At 41.8% G+C, this 27775-nt stretch overlaps 1 protein-coding gene across 3 annotated transcripts in view; it reads left to right on the forward strand.

Annotated features, from left to right (window-relative positions):
• The first annotated feature begins 3521 nt into the window (after nt 1–3521).
• The window catches only part of BBOX1 (gamma-butyrobetaine hydroxylase 1), a 221736-nt gene continuing 197482 nt past the window's right edge, over nt 3522–27775 (forward strand). The window contains exons 1-2 of one of the 3 annotated variants that reach the window (XM_075567288.1): nt 3522–3616; nt 26139–26269. In XM_075567288.1, the coding sequence (XP_075423403.1) occupies nt 3537–3616; nt 26139–26269 (211 nt within the window). In that variant the 5' untranslated portion in view covers nt 3522–3536. Of the gene's footprint in view, nt 3617–4083; nt 4412–26138; nt 26270–27775 lie in introns of those variants that run through there. The other 2 variants (XM_075567289.1, XM_075567291.1) reach the window with 2 other exon arrangements.

The raw sequence follows: 27775 nt of genomic DNA on the forward strand, positions 1-27775 counted from the left end.
GGTGTGAGGGCAAACCTCCATGATTGTTGCTGGCAACCCTGCATACTTACCAGGTTTACTGCCAGCATGAGAAAGAGATGTATACCACTTTTTACACATGGCTACACTTATATTTAGCATTCAGAAAGGGTCCTGTACTAAGCACCTTTACCAGGGCTAGGACATTTAGTCTCAGGTGTTTTGCCGCTACCAAGTCACCACCGGCGATTAACCACCACTCTTACTTTGCCGCAGGGACATCTCGCTGCCAAGGTAAGACCCTCCCCTAAAAAAAAAAAAAACTAACGCTATCCCCTACCCTAAAAACCTTAACCTCTTACCCTAAAGACCGTATCCTTAACCCCCCTACAATAACCGCTATAACCCCTTAAGTTTACTTACCTTATTGGTGAACCGGTTGGCGGCGGATTGTCCAGTGGCGGAGCGGCTGCATTGAAGGGTCCCTCGGTGACCAAACAGTGGAAGCAACTTGGTCACGGCGAGTTGGCTGCGATGAAGTGTCCGATTCCCCCTGTAACTGTGTGCAGTACAGCTACAGTAGGAATGCTTCGTGAAAGGACCATACAGGAGGCCACAGACATCTCAGCTGCCGTGTGGTCTCCTGTGATTACCTCCTCTTCCATCTCTTCAGGTCCACAGAGCATGGAGTGCCACGTATGTAATTTACTGCCCCCACGCTACATACTGTATTGCGGTGCATGGGCTTCTGGGAGCAATATACTGTATCAGCCAAGTGGATGCCAATCCTTATGCAAAATTGTCAAAATTCTAGGGCTCTGAAGGGGTTAATTAGATGTAAAACATTTCTGGCAATAAAGATATAATATTATTTTTCCTACTTAGATGTACTGTACAGTGCAGTTTACACTGCAATGCTATCTCAATGTCTGATACAGCGCATGCACAGCGAACCTTGCTCCCCGGCGCAGTACAGTACAGAGAATCGTTCAGAGCCAAATCACTCTACAGGCACAGGATTATAAAGTGAACAAAGCCACAAGGACACTGATCTATTTAAACTGAAGGTTACAGTGAGATATATACTCTACTGCACGGGGGCTCAACTCCAGTCCTCCCAGCAGGTCAGGTTTTTAAGGATATCCCTGCTTCAGCAGAGGTGGTTCAAACAGTCCCAACTTCAGCAGGGGTGGTTCAAACAGTCCAATTTTCAGCAGAGGTGGTTTAATCAGAGGCTCAGTCTCCGACAAATGAAACCATTGTCGTTACATGTTTTGCAAGTCACCTGGAGTAAAAAAAAAGCTAGTGTTTGTATGTATAAGGCTATGTCTGGGGTGGCCAACTCCAGTCCTCAAAGGCCCCCAAAAGGTCAGTTTTTAAGGCTTTCCCTGCTTCAGCACAGGTGGCTCAATCAGTGGCTCAGTCGCTGAAGCAGAGATATCCCTAATACCTGGCCTGCTGGGGGTCATTGAGGACTGATGTTGGCCACCCCTGCTCTGTGTATATGCCAGCTATATCCTAACAATGTATCTCTAGGAAACATGTCATGTTGTGGTAATATCTATGTATGGTTTCAAAGGTCCACTGTTAGTGTCTTTCATTGTGATAGAAATCTACATGATAACACCCTTAGATCTGAGTGTTCTGTGACCTTCACACCCTTAACGTTCCATTGTAGGTGCTACAGTATCTATAGTTAGTCAAGAAATTAATTTTCAGCATAGAGTGATAACTCAGTTTCTGACTGAGCCTCTGATTGAGCCACCTGTGCTGAAGCTAGAATATCCTTTAAACCTGGCCTGTTGATGGGGTCTTGAGGACTGGAGTTGAGCACCCCTGCAATACTGCAAGTATACAGTATCAGAAACATTTTCTGGAATTCGCCAACCTCACGGCTATTGACAAAGGAATAGAACGCAGCTGTGTGATGTGATTAACTGCGTGGGTGGTTTAGTGAATATCCACTGTTTAAATAAACCTGACGCAGAAGAACAGGATGTACATCGCATCATCTGTCTAACTGCAATGCGTATATTATTACACGTTTTAATTCTCGGCCTTTGACACATTACAAATGAATAATCAGAGGGCTGGCAGTCACTTACTAAGGGGCTGGCATTATAGGTTGTAAATAGGGATGCTCAAGTTAAAACACAAAGTGGGCAGATGCTCAGCAAACAGGAAACAAACCCAGAATAATCAGTCACAATGCAAAATAGTTATTCAAACAACTTGTTAAATGGCACAATATTGCAGAATATTTCACGTTGGCCTACGCTGCATTGAACTAGGAAAATATATTGTTTTTGAAGATGTATTTTCTCAAAAGCGGTAACATTTTTCATCATTATTCCTTTCTTTTTACTCACTGGAATGTAATACCTCCAGGCCTATTGTTACACTGTATATTTCTCACATACATACATTTTATAGACATACTGTAGCATTCAGGGAAGCAGACAGTGCGTGTTATAAATAGAACGGCATGTTCATTGTTTTCCCAGACGTGGATAACATGCAGTAACCTTGTCGGCATTAACGTTTTATGATGCGCTCCGGAGTGGACGTTGCATTCTCAGTATGTGCTGATAGTGCGCCGGACTTTGCCTTTTTGTCTTATCATCCAGCTGGGTCCGAATGTTTGACTGTTTTCTATTCCTTTTTATTATGCAGAATCTGTGATTGAGTCACAGAGAATATCACAATAAAATGATGTGGCACAGGAGTTACCCTAAACGGTTTTCTTGCACACTACTGTTACACCCTTTCCCTACGCCTAAGGGAAATAGCCTATAGTTAGTGTTACTGGTGCTACCTGTTAGGCTTAACGCAGGCCTGGGCCTCCGCTGATTGGCAGCCTGGGGTGTGTCTGGTGCAGCGCCTCCACCCGTGTGGATCCCAGCGTAGGCGGGATGACTCCTCGCGTGAACCTGTATACATATATTGTATACCCCAAATGATCACAATCACAACATTGTGTTCAACATCTCTTTACTGTGGTCCCACAGTAGGCACAATAATAACAATAACACAAACACAGTAATAACAATATAGGTACTTATTCCAAACAGTGCGATTGGCCAAGGTGTCCTGCAGAACATCCCCTCCCAAATGTATCTGTGAGGGCAGCGCTACCCTCCCCTTTGTTGTGGTGGTGCACTTTCTTGTACAGGCCAGTAACCAGGGGATGCTTCCAGGAGAGAGATAACGGTCGGTTCCCACACCACGGGGTCTCCGAAAATAGCCCCTCATGCCTCATGTCCGGCAACCACGTAGCGATACCTCCCACTGGAAGAACTCCTTTCCCAGCTCGGGTCCTTCTCCGCTGAAGCGTCTTACTACAGGGGAATCCCTATGCTGTGGCCAGGCCCTACAAACTCCACTGATGTGAAGGGATTGCCTTGGACCTAGGGGGAATAGTTCTGGCCTAGTCCAGGAAGCTGCTTCTCCCTCTCAAGGCTCCGACAGGACTGACACACCATCTCCAGTCCCGCGGAAGAAATCCGGAACTGCCATGACATCCTTTTCTGGTGGTACCAACCACAAGATGGCCGCCGTGCTACACATAGTCCCATTATATGTGGCTGCGACAACCACAAGATGGCCGACGCAACTCACCCGAATCCTCCCGAGCGACGAGACTAATAGCACTTCGGAGGTAAGGGTTTACTAATATAGCACCCTTGTGGAATACTAGTTAATTAAGGGCCCTAGTGGGCTAACTGCAGGTATAGCTACGGGTCCATCAGAACCCAACCACACCCACCTTCTAGAATTTGCCTAGTGATGTAATTTAAGTAAGGATACTAAATGGAATGGCATACCCCTCCTCTAGTAGTCATAGTGACTAGTGATGTCACTTGTGGGTATATATAGTGGGGATTGAACATTTTACTTCAGATCCCAGGAGGAAACTAATATGGGGGATCTCACTGCATATAGTGTAAGTCCTGTTAGTCTGTAACTTTGTGTTAATATTAGTATAACTTTGTTGTTTTCCAGTTACGAAAGTATCACTCCTAAAGATTAGGGCCCCTCTATATGCCCTGATGGGTATCCTACCCACAAGAGTGGAAAGTCAGGTGATTCCTTAGTAAGAGCATTGGAGTATCACCTTAGAATTGCTAGGGGGTAAGAATCTCCTTAGTTCTTTCAGGGTGATAGGGTGTAATTCCTCATATAAGAGGGCACCCTGCCAAGGGCTCCCAGTGGACGAGGGAGCAGCCATCCACCAAGCAATGGAGTGCCATATACAGTGGCTGCAAAGTGCAAGAGATGTGCCTCTTTGGGGGGATGTTGCATGAGCCCCCAAGGAATGTTATTCCTTTGACTAAAGTTAAAGACATGTTCATGGAGCCTGGCTATTATTTGCTAACCATACCAGCCCTGCACGAATACCAGCACCCTGGGAACAAGGTAACCCCTGCACGAATACCAGCACCCTGAGAACAAGGTAACAAAGACACTGACCTGAACAGACGTTAGATCACTTTGGTGTGACACTCTTCTGTTGGCAGGGGTTGGGGGAGGCGGGGGAGAAGAGGTGTTACACATATATATACACAATTACAGGAGGAGTTTTTAGATAATATACTGATGTAAAAGATTAAGATTCACAGTCAATTGAATTCCTTCCCCACCAGACAGGCCTGCAATGTACAATATTGCAGGGTCCTCTTGAAGTATTGCAGTGCTATATATTCTAGGCTCATTTTTGATGTATTGCAGTGTTATGTATTCTAAGCTTTTCTTGCTATATTGCAGTGCAATGTAATAGACTCCTTTTGATGTATTGCAGAGTAATGTATTCTAGGTCCCTCTTGATGTATTGCAGTTCACTGGATTTCTGGCTTCTCTTGATGTACTGCAATAAGAAATTAGCATTCACAGTCAATTGAATTCCTTCCCCACTTACCAGACAGGCCTGCAGTGTACAATTTACCAGGCTCCTCTTGATGTATTGCAGTCCAATGCATTTCATCGCATTGTAACAAGCAAATGGGACCCTATAAAGCAAAACTAGAATAAAAAGGTGCAATTGTGTGAATTGCGTTTTAATTATTTCACACGTATATATTGCTCACAGCACAGTTTCAATGCTAACAAAATGAACTAGACACATGATACATATAGCTTGGCCCCCTGCAGAAGCACTTACCAAATTCCCCCCTCCTGTCTCTGTACGTTCCTCCTACATACCAATTAGATTGTAAGCTCCTTGGAGCAGGGACTCCTCTTCCTAAATGTAACGTTTATGTCTGAAGCACTTATTCCCATGATCTGTTATTTATATTATCTGTTATTTATATTATTACCATGTGTATTACTACTGTGAAGCGCTATGTACATCAATGGCGTTTATAAATAAAGACATACCCCTCTGGTGCCAACTAATGGAGTTAAGGTACATTGATCTGCAGAATAAAAATAATTTGATTGACAAGTAACCCTGTAGGAGATGTGTGCAGAGGTTAACACCAGGACACTGCTTTTCAAAAATAAATGTGGGCTTTATTTCGCCCCAACGCTTTAACAACAAAAATAGAAGCTTTTCCTAGAAAAAAAATGTAGAAACAAAAAGAACAGTTTTCAATATCGGATTAAAGTCTATATGCATCTGTAGATGTCTCTACAGGTGCCTGGTTTCCCTATGTATCAAGGACACGCACCTGTGGTCTGCACGGCTCGGCCATCCCTGCCCAAAGTCCAGGGTTTCGGAGGTCAGAATCCAGCAGCATAAAGTCCAGGGTTTTCAGTCACCACAGTCCCTCTGTGTCAAGGACTCGCAGGTACAGACAAGATGTCCTGGTGTCCCTCTGTATCAAGGACACATACATGCGGTCTGCTCACCATGGACTCCCTCTGTATCAAGAACACATACATGCGGTCTGCTCACCGTGGACTCCCTCTGTATGAATGACACATACATGCGATCTGCTCACTGTGGTCTCCCTCTGTATCAAGGACAAATACATGCGGTCTGTTCACCGTGGTCTCCCTCTGTATCAAGGACCCGTACATGTGATCTGCTCACTGTGGTGTCCTCTGTATGAAGGACACATACATGTGGTCTGCTCACCGTGGTCTCCTTCTGCATCAAGGACAGAAACATGCAGTCTGCTCACCGTGGTCTCCCTCTGTATGAAGGACACATAGATGGGGTCTGCTCACTGTGGTCTCCCTCTGTATCAAGGACACATACATGCGGTCTGCTCGCCCTTGTGTCCCTCTGTATCAAGTACACGTACATGCGGTCTGCTCACCCTGGTGTCCCTCTGTATCAAGGACATGTAGATGTGGTCTGCTCACCCTGGTATCCATAGGTAGAGAGAACCCGTACATGTGGTCTGTATGCAGACCAGGGGAGAGAGACAAACACTTCCTTTTCCAGCCATTTAAACCGTTGCTACACTCAGATGGGCTCGTTAGTAGTCCTGTCTTCCTCCAGACCAGGATTAACTGCTACCTGGCCAACACCAAACAGCTCTATTTGTTGGTTACATACCTCCCCTGTTTGTGGGTTGCTATGGCTAGCCTTGGTGGAAGCCCATCCTTCCACTCTCTCTTGAGACAAAATTGTAGCTTGAAAGAAAGTGGCCTGGGGGAGAGATACCACTTAGTCTGAGTTTTCCATGGTTTTCGTCTTTGAAGCAATTATCTGGTACTCAATAGATGAAGTAAAAGCCACTTGTTATGTCTATCAGTTTGTGGTAACGATATGTGGTCGTGGCTGAAGAGTACACCGGTGACAAAGTCCTTGTAGCTGGTGCACATATCCAGTGTCTCTTTAAGTAGGCGCTTTAATTCAGCACATTTTAGTAATTTGAGGAGAAATTTTGAAAGCACAGTTTTTCCATGATGTGCTTTGCTTCCTCAACCCTACGAAGAACTTCTTGCTTAAGCTCCCTTTTCCATCTTGCCAACTCTTCTTTTACTCCCTTGGCAACGATAATTTTCCCGCCTCGCGTGATCCTTTCTTCCATGTCACTGGGGTGACCACCCGCGTCTGCTCAACCGTGGTGAGTTTATCAACTCTGACTCCCGAGATATCTTTCTTTCTCGATGCATTAATTTATTCAGCCAGTCCACTTCTTCCATGTGTGAGGAAGTGATGTATGGTGGCGAATCTCTACTACAGTAGCATCATCTTGAATATCATTAAGTACCAGGGGACCCCGGCCTACAGCTTCCTTATCCATCACGGACTCAGCCGCAACAAGCATGACCCAATTATCAGTAAAGAGGTCATTTGCGCCTGGCTCAGGATCCTTAAATTCCACTAAATCAATCTTCTTGTCGTTCTCCTCACACAAAACCGTTACCCACAAACCTGTATTCTTGTGCCTTTTTCTCTTTCCAAAGATGAGTGGCAAACCAGAATAGCATCTTTAGGGGCATGATCAGACACAATTCTGTCTCATTATAGCCAAAGACTGATTCTTTATAGCGGCTGCTTTCATTGTGACGAATCTGGTTCGGGACATGTGGACCCGGTTGCATGAATAGATTTGTATAGCGCTTTCAGTCATAATTCGGTTCTTCTTTCCTGAATTGTGTGGAAAGCCGGTGGCAGCACTGAGACGGTATTGCGGGTGCACAGCTTGCTTGGTTATGATGTAGGGCTTATATCTGGACTGGATCACACAAGCAGCTTCCTCCATTTTCCTGTAGCATCTTTGCTGCAAATACTTTGTAATATTTGACTGGAGCACAATTATAGAGTGTTTCAAATGTTCATATTGCTTTCTTTGTTGTTGCATTCTCTATATTGACTGGAGAAGGTAGCCTGCTTTATTCTGGTGGTAAAGCTGGCTGCCACGGGAGACTCCTGTGGCAGGTAGGACCTCGGTAGCCGGAACAGTGGCTGGTCCTGTGCAGAGGGGAGCAGCTCCTGGGGAGCCCCATCAGCCTGTCCACCTTTGGGGCAATGCAGATGTACACTGAGGTGGTTGAGATTCAATGCAGCTGATAGATAGAAAAGCAGTGCTACCTGTGTGCTAAAAATACCCAGCAGATGTCAAGGGAAACATGTTAGGCTGTGATTATAAAGCCAAACTGCAGAGTGCATCTGTGACATCACAATAGGTACTGTGCCATGCTGCTGTGCTCGTGGCTGCAGGCTGAATCTGTCTTTTGATTGGAGGACCGCGTCACGTGACCCGGCAGTGGCAACCCGAAAACACATTTTTGAATATGCTCAAACGCTTGCAGTAGCAAGCGGGGAGACAGTTGCATTTGGTATAGGCAGTTTCAGGTAGATAGATTTCTACACTCAGCTGTCATTTGTCTGTCAATAATGATGAAAATCTTTAGCAAATGTCAACACCTACGTGGATGGAACAAACCGCCCCCTTCCTCAATCTACCATCTAAGGTATCCTCATTCAGATACAAACACAGTAAGAAAATATATTTTTTATACATACTCGGATGATTTTTTTTATACTTCCGGGGATCTACTGTATTTGTGTGATATCTAGTCTTGCAATATTGATCTTTACCTTGTTAACCATTTAGCAGTAAACAGATGCTTCAAACAATTGGAAAAAGGTTTTATTCCATACTATAACAATGTTTTTTTATTAAACGTATTCACGTGTTTGTTTTGTTTTGTTCCATATCCCGTACACTTTATTTTAATTACGTTAATAAAACCGATAAACATACAAATTAATTGTCCCAGGCGCTGTGAATAAAGTCCAATGAACCCAAATACCGTGAACCAATTAGGCAGTCTTTAGTACAGGCTTCCTACAGTATGTCAGATAAATGATCTTGATAGTTGTTGGACAGGCAGGGGTGTTGTCTATTATGATGTGCTGATGTCTCTGAAATCACAGAAAAAAACAGCAGGGCACGCCAATAGCGTGGTATGTTTTATCAATTACCCCCCTACCTAGAACCCTGAAATCCTACTTACAGGATAAGGGCTCTCAAGGTACAGTGGAGAGAATCTGTGCCTCACGTCTCTGCTCCTCAGAACGTCTCATGGATCCCACCGTGGTCTGGTCTGCAGGAGTCCCCTCACTCAGCGATGTTAGTGGTAGGGATGATATACTCCAACGCTCCCACAGATGAATGCGTGTGGGGGGGGGAGGTTTGAGATGGGGAAGATATGGAACAAACTAGTGTGATAACGTACAGGGTTTTTAATGACATACAACAGCGTTAAAATCACACTTACAATATTTGAAGTTTTCATGCACAGCTCCCATTGCCGTCCGCAATCTGTGTAGCTCCTAATGCTGCCAAGGGGAAGGTCGCCGTGCGCTGCACTCGATTCCGGAAATCAGAGTGAAATCAGCAGTGGGGCAGTCCGGAACTCTCCTCACACCAGGAACTACGGTATATGGTCCTCCAACCCATTTGGGGCGAACCTGGTGCTCTCAGTAGTAATTGAGTGACTGTCCCAGTCTTCTGGAATCCACAGGAGATGAGTAAAGATCCCAAGGAGGTCCAGACAGGAGCAGCATACAATGGTAGGACTTGCAGGAACTTGACGCCTTTGGCCAAAGGGTTAACTAAATAACCAAGTATTTAATATTATTATTATTGAAGTATTTTACTTTATACTTTTCATCATATATGTTTTGTCAATTGGATGTAGCATTGGGCACCCCCTGTCTCTTGTTGTATACCATTGCCACGCTCAGTAGCTCTCTGGTTGACATAAATATATATTCATCATGTGGTGGGTATGGGAGTTTGAGCTAGCTCGGAATGTGTGTTAATCTATGTCTGACTGGTTCAGTCAATTGGAGGCTGTGGCACCTCCCCCCAGAGCTCACCCCTCCTCCTTCACCTTTTTAACTTGGGAGGTCATTTCACTTGCTGCAGGAACACGACCTATAATGGTTCTTCCCCTCTTACAGAGGTAAAAGGAAGGGTTCACAATGTAGTGTAGTGTAGGACCTGCATTATTTTGGTTATACCTTGACGTTGGTATGCAGGCTTATGACGCCTTAAGCCAAAGGGTTAACTAAATAACCAAGTATTTAATATTATTATTATTATTATTGAAGTATTTTACTTTATACTTTTCATCATATATGTTTTGTCAATTGGATGTAGCATTGGGCACCCGTTGTAAAGTGAGTTAATCAGTGGTGGTGAGCGTTAGAGAACGCATCCAGGCGCTGGATAACGCATTCCGGCATTGAAAAACAGCACATAGGGTTGCATTGTTAAGCGTTGGATATGCCATTCGTTGTAAAGCTATTCGCTGGATAGCGAGCACTACCTGTACATGACTTTGGTAGAGAGCAAGGACATTGTTCATGCACAGAATTGGTGAAAGTTTCTCTTTTTTTCTCCTGTGTTTTGCTGGTCCAAACTATTGGTGCAAGTTAAACTTTACAGGTTATAAAATAACATACCTGACTTTCTGCGCATCAGCAGCCCTAAGATCAAGCATCAAATAAACTGTATTACAGTACCAATTTGTGACTTTAATTATTCCGAATAGATTAATATGGTTAACATATCTATATGTACCCTATCTTTTCAGTAAGTACTACGATTGAGCCGCCCAATCTGAGGATTTTGTATTATTATGTATATATATTTTTATCGTTGTCGCTGTTAACTAAATTATTTTTTTTTTAATTATTTTTGCGTCTTATAATTAGATACCCACTCTAGTGTGTCATTTTGAAGGGAGTGAAATGTTATCTCCTCAACTGGGACATATGATTGCCCTGACTATTATAGTCCATTAAACATTATTGACTCTGAGTGCAGCTACTTGGGATCTTGTGCAAACAGTGTGTTTTACACTTTTCGTTGTTCTAACTTGATAACTTGTCATATAAGGATAAGAAAACGTAACGATATATGTTTATGGTTGGTGCACTGGAAACTTTATATGCAAATAAAACAGTAGGGACCGGGAAGGGTGGAGGAGAAGCCTTTTTCAAACACGCGCTGTAGATTTTTATTACAAAAAACAAATCGAAATGACAGGAAAGAAACTGAGTATTAAAAACACACTGCATGTGGCTGACACAGTTCTTTGCCTCCAGGAAGTGCATTAAAAAATACAGATGTTTCATTAATGAACTTGCCTTACTTATTAGTTTGATGATGTATTAATCAAGCTGATTTTCTTCATAGAGCAAGATCCACACAGTTCTGTTAAATCAGGTTAACACATGACGTTACCCACAACAGGAAAAGACGCTGCAGTATGTTCCCTAAGGTATATAACATGGTACAGCTCAACCCCCTTATAACACTGGGCTTGGGGTCCAAAGAATCACATCGCGTTATAAGCGGATCGCGTTAGAAATAATGTACAATTGTATGCATTGCACGATAAAGTATTTAAGATGGCAATTATCGTGTTGTAAAGTATTCATAAATACGAAAGTTTGGGAGCCACGCGTGCATAGCGTTATAAGCGGATCCGCGTTGTAACGGATCGCGCTGTAATGGGGTTGAGCTGTATCTTCAAAGCTTAATTATAAAAATATAATTATATGCCAAACTCATTAGCATAAGTTTAACACCACTTGACATTAGACACGTTTTAGCTTTACTCCGATCTAGAGACTCGGAAATAGGTCTTTAGCGCATGTTGAAAAAGAGAGAAGGGGAATAACGCTATGTTATTGAAGTCATGCCTGACTATGATGTTACACCCATATATTCATTGAAAAAACCCTATTTTAGGGTCTACATGTGAGAACACCACTATAACTGATGAACGGCTCAATACCTAATGCCGCTTCTTCGGTATTTATGCAAAAAATACTATGGTGCATAGGGATAATAACTGGGTTCACAAATAGCTATGTGAGGTAGAGTCCTCACACACAGGTCCCTATATAGAGAATTATCCAAGGATAGCAGCGGAGCACAGCTGAAGGACGGGATCAACACCAGCAATGAGAGGGTTAAAATTCTTCTTTATTGTAACATGGTGCAGTGGGGGAGACAGCAACAACTCTAACGCGTTTCAGGCTATGCAGCCCTTTTTCAAAGAGTGAAATCGCGTCTCCACTACTCGCAGTTTTGAAGGGGAAACCCCGCCCACTTTTCCCAGAGATGCCGTGCGGTTTTCGCGCGGATGCTGTTAGCTCTCTGGTTGGTCAGAATAGACCTCCAACTGGGAGCTGGATCGGAGAGGCGTCTCTGGTAGCTGCAGATACCAGCTAGCCTTCTGTTTGGTCAGAGTTAATCTCCAATCAGATTACTGATTTAGAGATGCATCTTTGGTGGTCAGGGTTACCCGTTCAGCCGCGGGAGTGGGGGAAATAACAAAGGGTATAACATACAATTGTGAATGACAACACAAATATAAAAACAAAAATCAATGACAACGCAATCAATTTCCTCATATGGATAGATTCAGGATATGGAATAGCCTAAGGTATATTATTGGTATACAGTGTATGGTTATATCAGAAGTATATAATTCCTTCTAGCCCTTAATTTATTTATAATCAATATGCAGGGTAAAGATTTGTTCATGGAGATATTTGGTGATGAACAGTATGTTCCTATTTTTGTGTAGAACAATAAATGCCGAATCCGTAGAGAATGAGTACACAAATGCAAAAGGAGGCGACAGAAGAAGATAGAAGAATAAGTAAATGAATGAGCCGGGAGGAGGGGGATGAGGGGGTGGAGGGGAAAAGGTGGGGGGGGGGGGGGGAAATCAAGGTGGAGGGGAGGGGGGGGGGGGATGGGTGGGGGGTTGGGGGGAGGGGGGCTGGAAAACAAGTGAAAAAAGGAGAATAAAGATATACTATGAATAAAGAAAAACAAATCATTATAATAAATCATTATAATATAATCTGTATGAGACATGGAACATAAATAAATCAAGTAAGAAAATGTTTTAATTCCCAGTCCTGGTTCATGCCCCTGGGTGCCATTGTCCCAAGGGCATAAATCCAGAACATCTCTCTACGATTAAGCAGGGCTTCTCGATTGCCTCCCCTGACATGACTCTGAATGTGTTCAAGAGCACTATATGTGAAAGATCTTAATGTTCCCAGAGGGCAGTGATTAAAGTGGCGTGCGACCGGGTATCTGTCATCACGTTTCTTGATGCTCCTGATATGTTCATTAATGCGGACTTTTAGCGGTCTTATTGTGCGGCCTACATAATTACTCCCACAGGGACAGTTAAGTAGATATATCACAAAGTTGCTGTTACATGTAAGAAATTTCTCAATGCGATAAACCTGATTGGTATATATATTCTTAATAGATTTAAGTTCCTTGGCATATCTACATGTGTTACAGTTCCCACACCTAAAGAATCCCTTTGGTGTTGTGGGGGTGGGTTTCTTAGTAGAGCAGAACAGACTAGGTGATAAATGATTCCCAATGGTCTTGGCCTTTTTAAAGACTATTTTGGGGTTAGATTTAACTAAACTCTCTAGATCTCTATCCAATTTGAGGATAGACCAATGTTTTTGTAAAATGCACCTAATCTGTTCTGCCTGCTTGGAATAGGTGGTTATGAAGAGTGGTACCTGAGGGGTTGTATCTCTCTTAATTTTAATTTCTCCTCTTTTCTTTCTAATATTTTTGTTGTTTCTGTTTAGGAGCTCTGCTCTATCCATTTTGAGTGCGTTCTCAAACGCAACCTCTAGGTCCTTCTCTCCATAACCCCGACTCAGAAATCTTTGTCTGAGTTCCTCAGCCTGAAGGAGGAAGGATTGTTCCGTAGAGCAAATCCTCCTTAGTCTGAGGAACTGTCCCTTTGGAATACCCCGAATTAGGGATCTGGGGTGAGCACTGTTGGACCTGAGCAGCGAGTTTCTTGAGTTCGTTTTTCTAAATACATTTGTCTGTATACTCAGATCTATGTCTATGTATAGGTGTAGATCAAGATAGTCGATCTTAGTTTCATGATAGTTATGAGAAAATTTCAAATTATAAGTATTTGCTTCCAGATATTCAAAAAAGGAGTGTAGAGTGTCAATATCACCGTTCCAAATTAATATCAAATCATCTATAAATCTACGGTAAAACATAATATTGTGCCTGAAAGGATTCTTATCACCAAAAATGTGAATGTTCTCCCAAAAACCCATGAATAAGTTCGCATATGAAGGTGCAAATGATGTGCCCATTGCTGTGCCTTGTGACTGTAAATAATATTGTTTGTCAAACATAAAATAATTATGTTGTAACAAAAACATAAGTGCATCTAGTAAAAAAGTGCTCTGTGCTAAGTTGAGGTTAGAGTGATTCAGAAAGTGACTTATAGCTTTAGTGCCCAAGGTGTGTTCAATTATTGTGTACAGTGAGGTCACATCCAATGTGACCCATATGAAATTATTAGACCATTTTATGTTTTGAATATCTAGAAGCAAATCTGAGGAATCCCTTAAATAAGAAGGGAGTTCTTTTACAAAAGTCTGCAAGAAATAATCAACGTACCTAGATAGACCATCCCCCAAAGATCCAATACTAGAGATAATAGGTCTGCCAGGAGGGCTAACCAGAGATTTATGGATCTTTGGGAGATGGTGAAAAATAGGCACGTTGGGAAAAGGGTTATACAAATAAGCGACTTCTTGTTTTGTGAGAACACCCAACACGCTGCCCAGGTCCAACAGGTCACGAATTTCCACCAGAAAGGCTTGTGTGGGATCTTTGTCCAATTTGCAATATGATTTCACATCACTAAGCTGTCTGAGGGCTTCTAAATGATAAGCCTCTGAGTGCATCACAACCACTGCACCCCCTTTATCCGCACTTTTTATAACTATATTTGATCTTTTTTTGAGTGTGGAGAGATGTAGATGTTCCTCTTTTGTCATGTTATTAAAGGGGGGTGTGGTAAATGAGTAACCCTTGGCCATAAGTTGTAGGTCCTTCTCAACCAATTTCTCAAATGTCTCTAAATGAGGGCCTTTTGTAAAGTTCGGGCAGAAGATTGACTTATTTCTAAAGGAAGTGTGCTTAGCTCCCGTGAGGAATGCTAGTTGTTCCTCCTTATCTATACAGTCCGCAATTTCTTCTTCACCTATAAGATCAGTGAGGTCTTGTATCGCGCCAAACTCTTTGAAAGATAGTCTTTCCCCCCGTGTGTCATCAATCACATGGTGGGGATCAATGTCCCCAGCATCTGATGGAGGAGACATGGGGATCTGAACATCCTTAGAAGAAAAGAATTTTTTCAAGGAAAGTTTTCTAATAAATCTCTGGAGATCTATAATAGTATTAAACAGATCAAAGTCATTCATAATGGCAAAATTGAGGCCCTTGTTCAGGATCGCCAGTTCTTCATCCGGGATCGGAATGCCTGAAATATTCAAAACATTGTTAGTATTTATTATGGATCGATCTTTCGTTTCTTTAATGCCACGTCTTTTTGGCGAGCGCCTAGTCCTTTTGTATAGTTTTTTGAGGACTTGTTACTTCGTAGTTCATAGGAAGTAGACGCTTCTCCTCTTTGACTTGATTCATAATCCGTGCTGTCCCGGCCTCTGTCCGTGTCCTCGTCAGTTGAGAATGACACTATTTGTTGACGGGTCTCTACGTCCGAGATGTCAGAGACACTGGATGTTTCAGATGATTTCTTAAGGATAGATCTCTTTGGTGTTGATTTCTTTGGATGTTCCTTTTGTGATTTAGGATTTCTATATGTAGGGTTTTGGCGAGTAGGTGTCCTAGGTGGTGGTACTCTTTGCCACATGTACACCTGGTTCCGTTCGTAATCGACTCTATCTCGGTCGAACTTTTCTTGTTTTTTGACCATAATCTCTTTCTCAGCCTTTTCTATGTTGTTAGACAACCTTTTATCCATGGTCTCAAAATCTTTCATTTCCTTGAATTGATTCAGTTTCTGCTGTATATTTTTAATATCTTTCTTCACATTAATTCGTTCTTGTACCTTTGTCTTTATTATTAGGTCCATCAATTTAAGAGAACATTCATTGAGAATACTCGTCCACTCCAATTCGAAATCTTTGGAGGGGAAGCCAAAGGATGGCGCTTTCTTAACGCGAAGTCCCCTTGGTATTCGTTTGGTAATGAGATAATTGTCAAGCGTGGTGATATCCCACCACAACCGAATATTGGTGAGAAGGATCCTTTCTAGTTTATTAAAATAGAACCCAAGATCAGCCGTATCTTCACAAACATCATGTACAGTATTGTCAAATAAATACGCTGCTCTGCGTTTTCTAGTGGTATTGTCTGCACATTTCTGAACATATGTACTGTTCATCATATCCACTGTATCTAAGTCCTGTGCATCCTCATCCATTTTGTGGAAATAGAGTGCCTCCCCCCTGGCAACCAATATTAAAAAATAGGTTGAAACCGTGATTTAGTGATCACAATGTGATGTGTGTTGATCCCAGTGATATAGTTCATATACCATGAATGTCTCCCTTAAGCGTGCAACTGTTTTGTATATATCACAGTGAAAAAAGTAAAGGAAAGGTTCCTTAAAAACAGTGCTTCAGCAAAATGGGGTACAATGGCAATGGTTGCTCAAAAATGTAGATAAACAGGTTAGGACAAGGTTAATTAAGTAATACAGAGTATTGGACCCAGTGCATCATAAAGCAGGGAGTGATATTAAAGATTAATCTGTCTTTGGTGAGGACACATTTATAATGCTAGAAAAGCACCTCACCAGACAAAAAATCTCTCTTACCTGCGGCACTGTTACTGGTCAGCAACTCCCCTGAATCCATGAGTGGGGAGAATCAAATATAGTTATAAAAAGTGCGGATAAAGGGGGTGCAGTGGTTGTGATGCACTCAGAGGCTTATCATTTAGAAGCCCTCAGACAGCTTAGTGATGTGAAATCATATTGCAAATTGGACAAAGATCCCACACAAGCCTTTCTGGTGGAAATTCGTGACCTGTTGGACCTGGGCAGCGTGTTGGGTGTTCTCACAAAACAAGAAGTCGCTTATTTGTATAACCCTTTTCCCAACGTGCCTATTTTTCACCATCTCCCAAAGATCCATAAATCTCTGGTTAGCCCTCCTGGCAGACCTATTATCTCTAGTATTGGATCTTTGGGGGATGGTCTATCTAGGTACGTTGATTATTTCTTGCAGACTTTTGTAAAAGAACTCCCTTCTTATTTAAGGGATTCCTCAGATTTGCTTCTAGATATTCAAAACATAAAATGGTCTAATAATTTCATATGGGTCACATTGGATGTGACCTCACTGTACACAATAATTGAACACACCTTGGGCACTAAAGCTATAAGTCACTTTCTGAATCACTCTAACCTCAACTTAGCACAGAGCACTTTTTTACTAGATGCACTTATGTTTTTGTTACAACATAATTATTTTATGTTTGACAAACAATATTATTTACAGTCACAAGGCACAGCAATGGGCACATCATTTGCACCTTCATATGCGAACTTATTCATGGGTTTTTGGGAGAACATTCACATTTTTGGTGATAAGAATCCTTTCAGGCACAATATTATGTTTTACCGTAGATTTATAGATGATTTGATATTAATTTGGAACGGTGATATTGACACTCTACACTCCTTTTTTGAATATCTGGAAGCAAATACTTATAATTTGAAATTTTCTCATAACTATCATGAAACTAAGATCGACTATCTTGATCTACACCTATACATAGACATAGATCTGAGTATACAGACAAATGTATTTAGAAAAACGAACTCAAGAAACTCGCTGCTCAGGTCCAACAGTGCTCACCCCAGATCCCTAATTCGGGGTATTCCAAAGGGACAGTTCCTCAGACTAAGGAGGATTTGCTCTACGGAACAATCCTTCCTCCTTCAGGCTGAGGAACTCAGACAAAGATTTCTGAGTCGGGGTTATGGAGAGAAGGACCTAGAGGTTGCGTTTGAGAACGCACTCAAAATGGATAGAGCAGAGCTCCTAAACAGAAACAACAAAAATATTAGAAAGAAAAGAGGAGAAATTAAAATTAAGAGAGATACAACCCCTCAGGTACCACTCTTCATAACCACCTATTCCAAGCAGGCAGAACAGATTAGGTGCATTTTACAAAAACATTGGTCTATCCTCAAATTGGATAGAGATCTAGAGAGTTTAGTTAAATCTAACCCCAAAATAGTCTTTAAAAAGGCCAAGACCATTGGGAATCATTTATCACCTAGTCTGTTCTGCTCTACTAAGAAACCCACCCCCACAACACCAAAGGGATTCTTTAGGTGTGGGAACTGTAACACATGTAGATATGCCAAGGAACTTAAATCTATTAAGAATATATATACCAATCAGGTTTATCGCATTGAGAAATTTCTTACATGTAACAGCAACTTTGTGATATATCTACTTAACTGTCCCTGTGGGAGTAATTATGTAGGCCGCACAATAAGACCGCTAAAAGTCCGCATTAATGAACATATCAGGAGCATCAAGAAACGTGATGACAGATACCCGGTCGCACGCCACTTTAATCACTGCCCTCTGGGAACATTAAGATCTTTCACATATAGTGCTCTTGAACACATTCAGAGTCATGTCAGGGGAGGCAATCGAGAAGCCCTGCTTAATCGTAGAGAGATGTTCTGGATTTATGCCCTTGGGACAATGGCACCCAGGGGCATGAACCAGGACTGGGAATTAAAACATTTTCTTACTTGATTTATTTATGTTCCATGTCTCATACAGATTATATTATAATGATTTATTATAATGATTTGTTTTTCTTTATTCATAGTATATCTTTATTCTCCTTTTTTCACTTGTTTTCCAGCCCCCCTCCCCCCAACCCCCCACCCACCCCCCCCCCCCCCCCTCCCCTCCACCTTGATTTCCCCCCCCCCCCCACCTTTTCCCCTCCACCCCCTCATCCCCCTCCTCCCGGCTCATTCATTTACTTATTCTTCTATCTTCTTCTGTCGCCTCCTTTTGCATTTGTGTACTCATTCTCTACGGATTCGGCATTTATTGTTCTACACAAAAATAGGAACATACTGTTCATCACCAAATATCTCCATGAACAAATCTTTACCCTGCATATTGATTATAAATAAATTAAGGGCTAGAAGGAATTATATACTTCTGATATAACCATACACTGTATACCAATAATATACCTTAGGCTATTCCATATCCTGAATCTATCCATATGAGGAAATTGATTGCGTTGTCATTGATTTTTGTTTTTATATTTGTGTTGTCATTCACAATTGTATGTTATACCCTTTGTTATTTCCCCCACTCCCGCGGCTGAACGGGTAACCCTGACCACCAAAGATGCATCTCTAAATCAGTAATCTGATTGGAGATTAACTCTGACCAAACAGAAGGCTAGCTGGTATCTGCAGCTACCAGAGACGCCTCTCCGATCCAGCTCCCAGTTGGAGGTCTATTCTGACCAACCAGAGAGCTAACAGCATCCGCGCGAAAACCGCACGGCATCTCTGGGGAAAGTGGGCGGGGTTTCCCCTTCAAAACTGCGAGTAGTGGAGACGCGATTTCACTCTTTGAAAAAGGGCTGCATAGCCTGAAACGCGTTAGAGTTGTTGCTGTCTCCCCCACTGCACCATGTTACAATAAAGAAGAATTTTAACCCTCTCATTGCTGGTGTTGATCCCGTCCTTCAGCTGTGCTCCGCTGCTATCCTTGGATAATTCTCTATATATTTACCTACTCAGCGTGATGCACGCACAAGATGGATCAAGGTTTCCAAAAGAGTTTGATTCTCCCCACTCATGGATTCAGGGGAGTTGCTGACCAGTAACAGTGCCGCAGGTAAGAGAGATTTTTTGTCTGGTGAGGTGCTTTTCTAGCATTATAAATGTGTCCTCACCAAAGACAGATTAATCTTTAATATCACTCCCTGCTTTATGATGCACTGGGTCCAATACTCTGTATTACTTAATTAACCTTGTCCTAACCTGTTTATCTACATTTTTGAGCAACCATTGCCATTGTACCCCATTTTGCTGAAGCACTGTTTTTAAGGAACCTTTCCTTTACTTTTTTCACAGGTCCCTATAGTCTGCACTCAAAGTACATAGATATAATATAGTATACAGTAGATTAGATAATCCAGGAATACAAATATTCCTATAGAGAAAATTTAAGTATGTCTCCTATGTTCCACTAACAATATGTTTATTGAAAACAATACAATACAATTCAATAACAACCATAATCTATTCAATAAAATGGTCTTTTAGTTTAACATTTTGGCCAAATTGTTGTAAGCCCCTGAGCCACTGCACGGCAGACCAAATCTCAAGGGTCCCTAACACTAATATAAATTCTTAATAACCTGTGCATTGACAGGAAGAATGATTTATAATAAATCTATCAAAATTAGTTGCAAAGTTCTAAGTCTGATTGAAGCTTTTATTAACCTGTACATTACCAGGAAAAGCACTCTGTATTAGATTTGTTGCAAGCAGGCAAGTGCCCATGAGAGTGGGAGATGCTATGGAGTGAGCTTTTTAACCATTTTAAAGTGGGAGGGGGTGATCTTAAATTAGGTAGGAGGTTGCCACCCTCCAATTATATTAGTGTAGGGACCCTTGAGATTTGGTCTGCCGTGCAGTGGCTCAGGGGCTTACAACAATTTGGCCAAAATGTTAAACTAAAAGACCATTTTATTTAATAGATATCAATACATGTATATTTAGGCACTGTACCGTGTATAAAGTTTCGCTGGATGTGCATTGAGCTCTGTCTGTGTTTCATGTTCGTCTCTGGTTTTAAGATCCCATATTAACCTTAACAGACTTGTGTATAGCCAATGTTATAACGCCTCATTTGCATATAATTTGCATATCATTATCACAACCATCCATTATAGTTAACATTAGTTTTTATTGAGAGAGAAAACATGAATTAATATAATGTTACTGTCCTTTAACACCACGTTAAGTAGCTTTATGGCTCTAGCCCTTAATGACGAATACAATGGAACTTTAAGGAGGTATCTCGATATCCACCGAAGCATGAGGAGTTCAGGCTGTTTTTGTCCGAAAATCCTCATCGAAGCCAAACGAAAACGTCACAAACAGATATAGTAGAATAAGGCCCTAAATATCCAATGTAATAAGTGTAACAAAACAGCCACTGGGTGGCAGCATTTTCAAATAAAATATAATTCTCTATATATGAGCAAAAATATTTCAATCTATAATATTCCTTTCAATCTGTTGGTACCCAAGTACCATTTACTTTAACCGGTGAAGTCCCATTCATCAACACTGGACACAATCAATAATGGATAGTGTAGAAAATGCCCCCCCCCCCCCCAATACCTGTTCTTTCGGGCTGGAGTACAGTAGCTCAGGGGGGATGTCACTGCCGTTTGACTGAAGGGAACCTGCTTCAAGTCCGGCTCACTGGATCAAGGGTGGGCAACTTCAGTCCTCAAGGGCCACCAACAGGTCAGGTTTCAGGGTATCCCTGCTTCAGCACAGTGGGCTCAATCAGTGGCTCAGTCTACATAAATAGACAAAAGACAACTTCAACATCTCTCTCTTATCGGTATAATTTCTCTAATTTTGGAAATCCAGTTAAAGACTGTAGGCCCCAATCCTCATGTAATATGGTGAGAAGCAGTGAAACACCCAGTTAATGATGAAATCGCCCGTTCAGCTAAATGGAATGGAATACATGGTTAACTGTGTGTTCCCCTCCATATTGCATAGGGCACTGGAAGTCACAATTCCCTTTCCTTGGTAATGTAATTCATCTTTGCTTTGTATACTATTCCGTGGGGTATGTAACTTGCGCTCCCTGTTGCCCAATGAAAATAAGAATTAGGTTGCGACTGTTCTCAAAGCTCTGTTATTTAAAACCTACATACATGCCGTAGCTCTATGTACCGAGAATACTGGAATCCGCTGTAAATAACTGTAAATTATAATTAATAAGCCAATAAGAACATCATAGTAAAATGTACTGATGCATGTAAATAGTGCAATGCCTGGAAGGTCCTTCTGGCCTTGAAAGGGTTACAAATTGTTCCACGGTTTATAGTCCAAGGACCTCCATATATGCAGGATGCACAGTATCTTCTAACTGGTTTACAACAGGCAAGTTGTGGAGACTTGTTACGGCGTTAGCCAGCTTTTGGAACGCAGCTTTTGGAACGATATGAAAAGTTCTCCTCTTCGCTAGAGCAACAGACGCCTTATTTCAAGGACAAATGATCCAGGACTAAATCATGGACAGTATTTAGGAAATTACACAAACAAAAATTCACTGCTCACCACGGTCTCCACTGAGGACACTACTTAGATAGAAATGCTAAGGTTCCGACGGAACAAATATGGCAGCATGAAGGACCGTGAGCGATGGAAAGTTGGGCAAACCCAAGTAATTACTTATCAGCACATACTCTGTTAGCGCTGACAAGTCTGAATAAATAAGCAAACTATTATTGTAATTAAATATAAACACTTCCTGAAATGCTGATCAGATGCCAAAGATATATGAGAGAACATGCCAAAATGATTCATTGTATTTACATGGAGTAATAATAATAATAACGACAACTCGATTTCATATAGCGCTGTTCTCCCAGTGGGACTCAAAGTGCTTCATAGCGCGGTACGCAGTACATAGGATTGTTACAGGCACATGTTCCTGCCCCGTGGAGCTTACACTCTATGTTTTTGGTGCCTGAGGCACAGAGATAAAGTGACTTACCCAAGGTCACAAGCACCTGACACTTGATTCAGGCTCCCCTGATTCAAATTCTGTGTCCTTGATTACAGAGTCAGCGTGTTTACTCAATGAGCCGCTAAGAAATTAATTTGTCTGCCATAAACATTATTTTCCCATAAATGTACCCTGTACCAGCAGATATTCAGTGGAAATATATCAATACTGTAGACTCCAAATAAGCATCATACTACCAGGAAGTTTTGAAATTCGCTTTTGCATATAAAGACTTATTTGTTTATTAAATCTTAAAAAGGCAATCCTAGCAGCCGATTGTTGTGAATGTTTCTTTTTTTACATAGGGTTTAAGCAGAGGGTCTCCAGAGCTGAAGCCCATTCATTTCAGCTCCCTGCTTCCGGAGATACGGACCTTATTAGGGGGCGCTGGTAGCTGCTCCCGCGTCCTCTGGGCCAATAGGGAACCGTGACGTCATCAGGTTTAGCATGGGATGGGATGTTTGGCAGTGGCCATTGGGCCGTGACAAAATCGTCACTGGTGGTCCGCCACCAGGACGACTCCCCGTGGCTCATCTTGCCACCGGTCACCTCACCGCCATCTTTAAGTGTCCTCCTGGCCAGCCGCAGGGCACCTCGCACGCAAAACTTAAAATGTGTTCTGGCTGTTGGTGGCCGCCCTGAGTGTCCGGCAACGCACACAAATGCTGTCGGAGCAGTGTCCACGCGAGGTGCCCTGTGGCTGGCTGGGAGATTTAAAGATGGCGGCGAGGAGACTGGTGGCAGTGATTCGTCCTGGCGACAGAGCGCCGGTGGCGATTTGGTCATGACCAAATGACCGCTTTGGAGGTAAGTATCTCGGGAAGTAGGTGGTTCCCAGAGCTGGAATGAGTGGGGCTCAGCTCCGGAGACCCCTTCTTCAAACCTATGTTACAGAATAATTGTATGAAGCGCAGGAATAGCTCCTTTAAGCCAGGTTCTGTTTGAGTACTTTGAACGTACATGTGGCCAGGTATGAATCATTGTCAGATGTTATGCACGTGCATATATATGGCTGCTAAGAAAGTCTATACCTGGCAATACATTGATTTAGAGGCGCAAACAAATAATATTCCACGTGTGTTAAAAAAAAACAGTTCTGTGGTACAGGCATACCCCGCTTTAACGACACTCCTTTTAAGTACACTCGCGAGTAAGTACATGTCGCCCAATAGGCAAACGGCAGCTCACGCCTGCGCCTGTCAGCATGTCCTGAACAGCAATACCGGCTCCCTACCTGTACCGAAGCTGTGCGCAAGCGGGGAGACTATAGAGCATGTTACAAATGCGTTATTTACATCAGTTATGCACGTATATGATGATTGCAGTACAGTACATGCATCGATAAGTGGGAAAAAGGTAGTGCTTCACTTTAAGTACATTTTCGCTTTACATACATGCTCCGGTCCCATTGCGTACGTTAATGCGGGGTATGCCTGTATTATATAATACTTACTACCATTTTTTTTTTCAACTCGTAATACCATTTTGAATGAGTTTTAATACACTGAGCATCCTTTGATTTCTATAACAGGTTTTAGCCACCACCCCAGCAGTGCAAGATCTTTGTAACGCTTTCCTGTTTGTGATCATTTGTTGCCAATATTCCCAGCAGTTTGAGCTGCAAAGTGAAACAATAGATACTGTTACCTTAGTAATATAAGAATACATTGTAGCTGCTGAGTTACACTGACTGAAGGATTGATTTGAAACTGGAAGGCGGCCATTTAGTGAACCCTGGGAAACAGGCTTTTGCTGATCTATCAAGGGAGAATGAATTGATCGGCAGCTTAGGTAATTAGTTTTCAATAAAGGTAATCAAAGGCTGCATATACTAAAACAACATTTTTTATTTATTTTTTTTAAACTGCTTGGACGGCCTCTTTTTAATCCAGTATTTTGTGGGCTTTTAGCTTTCTCTACATACATTAAATTTGAATGGGCCGAGTGGTTCTTATATGCCATTGAATTCTATGTTTCCACAGTTCTATTTCCTGTTTTCTGTTGCATAGAAAGAGCTCCACATTAAAGAAAAACATGCGATAAATCGCTTGTGTGTGGAAACCTTACAGTTCAGATTCTTCCAATAAAAAGAAGCAGCATTTCATGCCAAGGTACAGCATTTGTTTGCACAAGACAGTGGAATGAAGCAAATGTGCTGATATCATGCTGGGATCTTCCATGGACACAGAACACTTAGGGGGTAATTCTATATCTGCAGAAGCGGCCGTCCAGGCCTTTTTTTGGCCCAAAATCCCCTTCGACATCAATGAGGAGTTTGCCAAAAACAGCCCTACGACCACTTCAGCAGATATAGAATAAGGTCTTTAGCGTCCGCTCCGCACATACCAGCCATGATCTGTTCATGAAATATAATAAATAGCTTCAGAGTTGTATTTAAACACATTAAATAATAACTTTAATAACTATTTCATATGGCGCTTTTTTCCCGATGGAACTCAAAGCGCTTCACAACTACTATATAATAGCACATAGGATTTTATAGACACAGTCACTGCCCACATGAGATTACAATCTATATTTTTGGTACCTAAATGCAATCTACCAGAGGTTTACTCTGGTCCTCAAAGGGCAATCCATTCTAGGATCAAAACAAAACAATAGAAGTAACATGTTTCATATGTGGTAAATGGGACTTTCTTTAACGTCTACATCATTTACAAGTACTATGGGATTTGCTGTCCTAAACTTTGTCCAACTATAGACCCAATCAACCAAGAAAACTAATCAGAAGTTCTCTGCTTTTTATATTGTTGCAATAAAGTCTCGCTCTCATAATCAGGTTAAAGCTTGACCAGAGAACTAATCTAGCACAGTGCAAAGGTAAAGCATAGCAGGCCTTGTGAACAGGGAAGGTTGAAGAGCTCAGAACATTTCCAATTATGTCGTTCAAAGTAATAAAACACATGTTGGTTTCTTCTATAGCACGTTGTAAAACTGGATTACATAAACTACAGTTTGTAATATCAATGAAATGTTTTAAGCCTGACCTGAAATGGGGCCTTTCGGCTGTTTTAGTATGACCATCTCCAGCATAACACAGTATTCATAACTGCATGACCCACTTTCCACCTTTTAACAAGTAAAGCAACAGAGAGGCCTTCAAACTAAACAGCATGTCTACACCCAGAGAAATAACACACGGCTCAAGAATGCACAAGCAAGAATCAGCTTGAAAGACGCTTTGTTAAAAATAAAGGAAAAATATTACGTTAACCTAAATCCCTAGTGCAATTTTAATTGTAAATAATTTAGTTACAATTGTGACAAATTAGCCTGGTATGCGGACATTGGGCAAAGCGTCTTTTAGTTATGTATTAAAAACATTGAGACTATCAGTTTAATATATCTATAACCAACCAGCTTATTCGGCCATTAAAATAGATCGCCATCTGTAAAAATGGATCATTTTGAAAGATAATGGAGTTTATTTAGTAAATCTCCCAGCGGCAAAACTGGACAAAACAGAGCAGAAGAAAAATCCCAATTGCATTCAATAGGATTCCTTTAACAAATATAGTGCTACTTTTTGCAGAATTTGCATGCCAGCTTGTCGCCTCGCGCATGCCCGATCGGCTTTTGTGAGCGGCGCCGGCCACTTCTGCACATGCACGATCGGCAAGCATGGGACGTCACATTGCCATGGGAACAGGAGGTCAGCATCAGGTAAGTGCCTAAGGGCACCATTTTTTTAAATCCGCTACTGTGCATATGGTATGGCAGGGCCATCAAACTCAGAGTGACCTGGGGTCCAATTCTTAAGTCCGACTGCAAGACTCTTACCGCACCAGTAAAAAATAAAATACATGCTCACCATAAGCTACGTGTACACTTTTTCTTGAGCTTTCCTTATTAAAAAAAATATGTAAATGTCGCTCTCCACATAGAATTTTCCACAGCCCCCGATGCAGGAAAAACAGGGGAGCAAGATAAAGGTTAGGGCTCTCCTAGGCCGAAGTTCAGTTCCCCAGCGTATTGGGGTCCATAGAGGCCATCACCCCCTGGTGTCCCTAGCTGGCAAGGACCCGCACGTGTCGTCTGTACTCAGACCAGAGAGAGACCCAGACTGCAGGAAGATGCAGGCTTTTGAACCCTCCTAACGAGCCAGGTGAAAGCTGGTTAATTACCTCTGCCTGCTCTCGGGCTGAGATTAACCAGCTCACTGCTGGACTCAGTAGCTACACAGGATTTCTCTGCATAGCTATTATACAGGGAATACACAAAACCCTCCATATACTGGGGGTGCTCCCCCCAACCACCAAAAAAAGACAAACGTCTCTCATAAGAATAATCTCAGGTCTCACAATGACCAAAGTCTCTCATATTACATTATGTCCAATCTCTGTTGCTTTGATATGAAGATAATGTCTAGATTAGAACCACAATGAAACACTTCTTTACGTTGCAGTTGAATGCAGTCTTTTCCGAGGCTCAGCCCAGACTGTATATACTGTAAATGCCTCTGCATATAATCACCATTGAGTACTATGTTATGCCTTGGAGTGGCACGCCATGTATATGGACGCATTTGTGCATGATATTGGCAGTTTTGCACCAGTTTCAACTTTTGTCATTTTTGATGCATTAAAGATATTTTGGACATTCCGTGAGTGCCCTGTTTGGGGAAGTTTTTGTCCTGTTTCTTTGAGGCGTTTCTTCTGTGGTATAAATTGTGGGATAAAATAGCGCACCAGAATATCCCACAAATAAAAAAATACAAAATTCACACAATAGATTATTTAACTTGACAAATCCAGAGCAGTTTTTTGCCTTCACATTGGGTCTGTTTTGCACCAAAGAAAAATAGATTTATGACAAACAGGATGTCCAAATGGATGATTCCATGAATGTGTTCGTTCGGTCCTTGTGCTGCGTCTGCAGATCTACAACATACAGTCAAAAAATAAAAGTTATTGCATGTTTCTAAAATGTTCAAGCATGACAGATTTTTTTTTTCCTATTTACTTTCTTTCATGTGGAAAATATTGCAGTGTTACACACAATCAATCATACATATTTTACCTATTAAGCAATGATAGGTTGTAGTAAATCATTTGAATGGTGTATTATACAAGTGATTGTTTCTGCATATTTTCCACTTCCCACTGAAGAAGCATTAACATCATCATAAATTGTGGTTTCAAAGTAGACAGTACTTTATTATCCCGTCTT

This window comes from Ascaphus truei, chromosome 12 (assembly GCF_040206685.1).
Source record: "Ascaphus truei isolate aAscTru1 chromosome 12, aAscTru1.hap1, whole genome shotgun sequence".
NCBI lineage: Eukaryota > Metazoa > Chordata > Amphibia > Anura > Ascaphidae > Ascaphus > Ascaphus truei.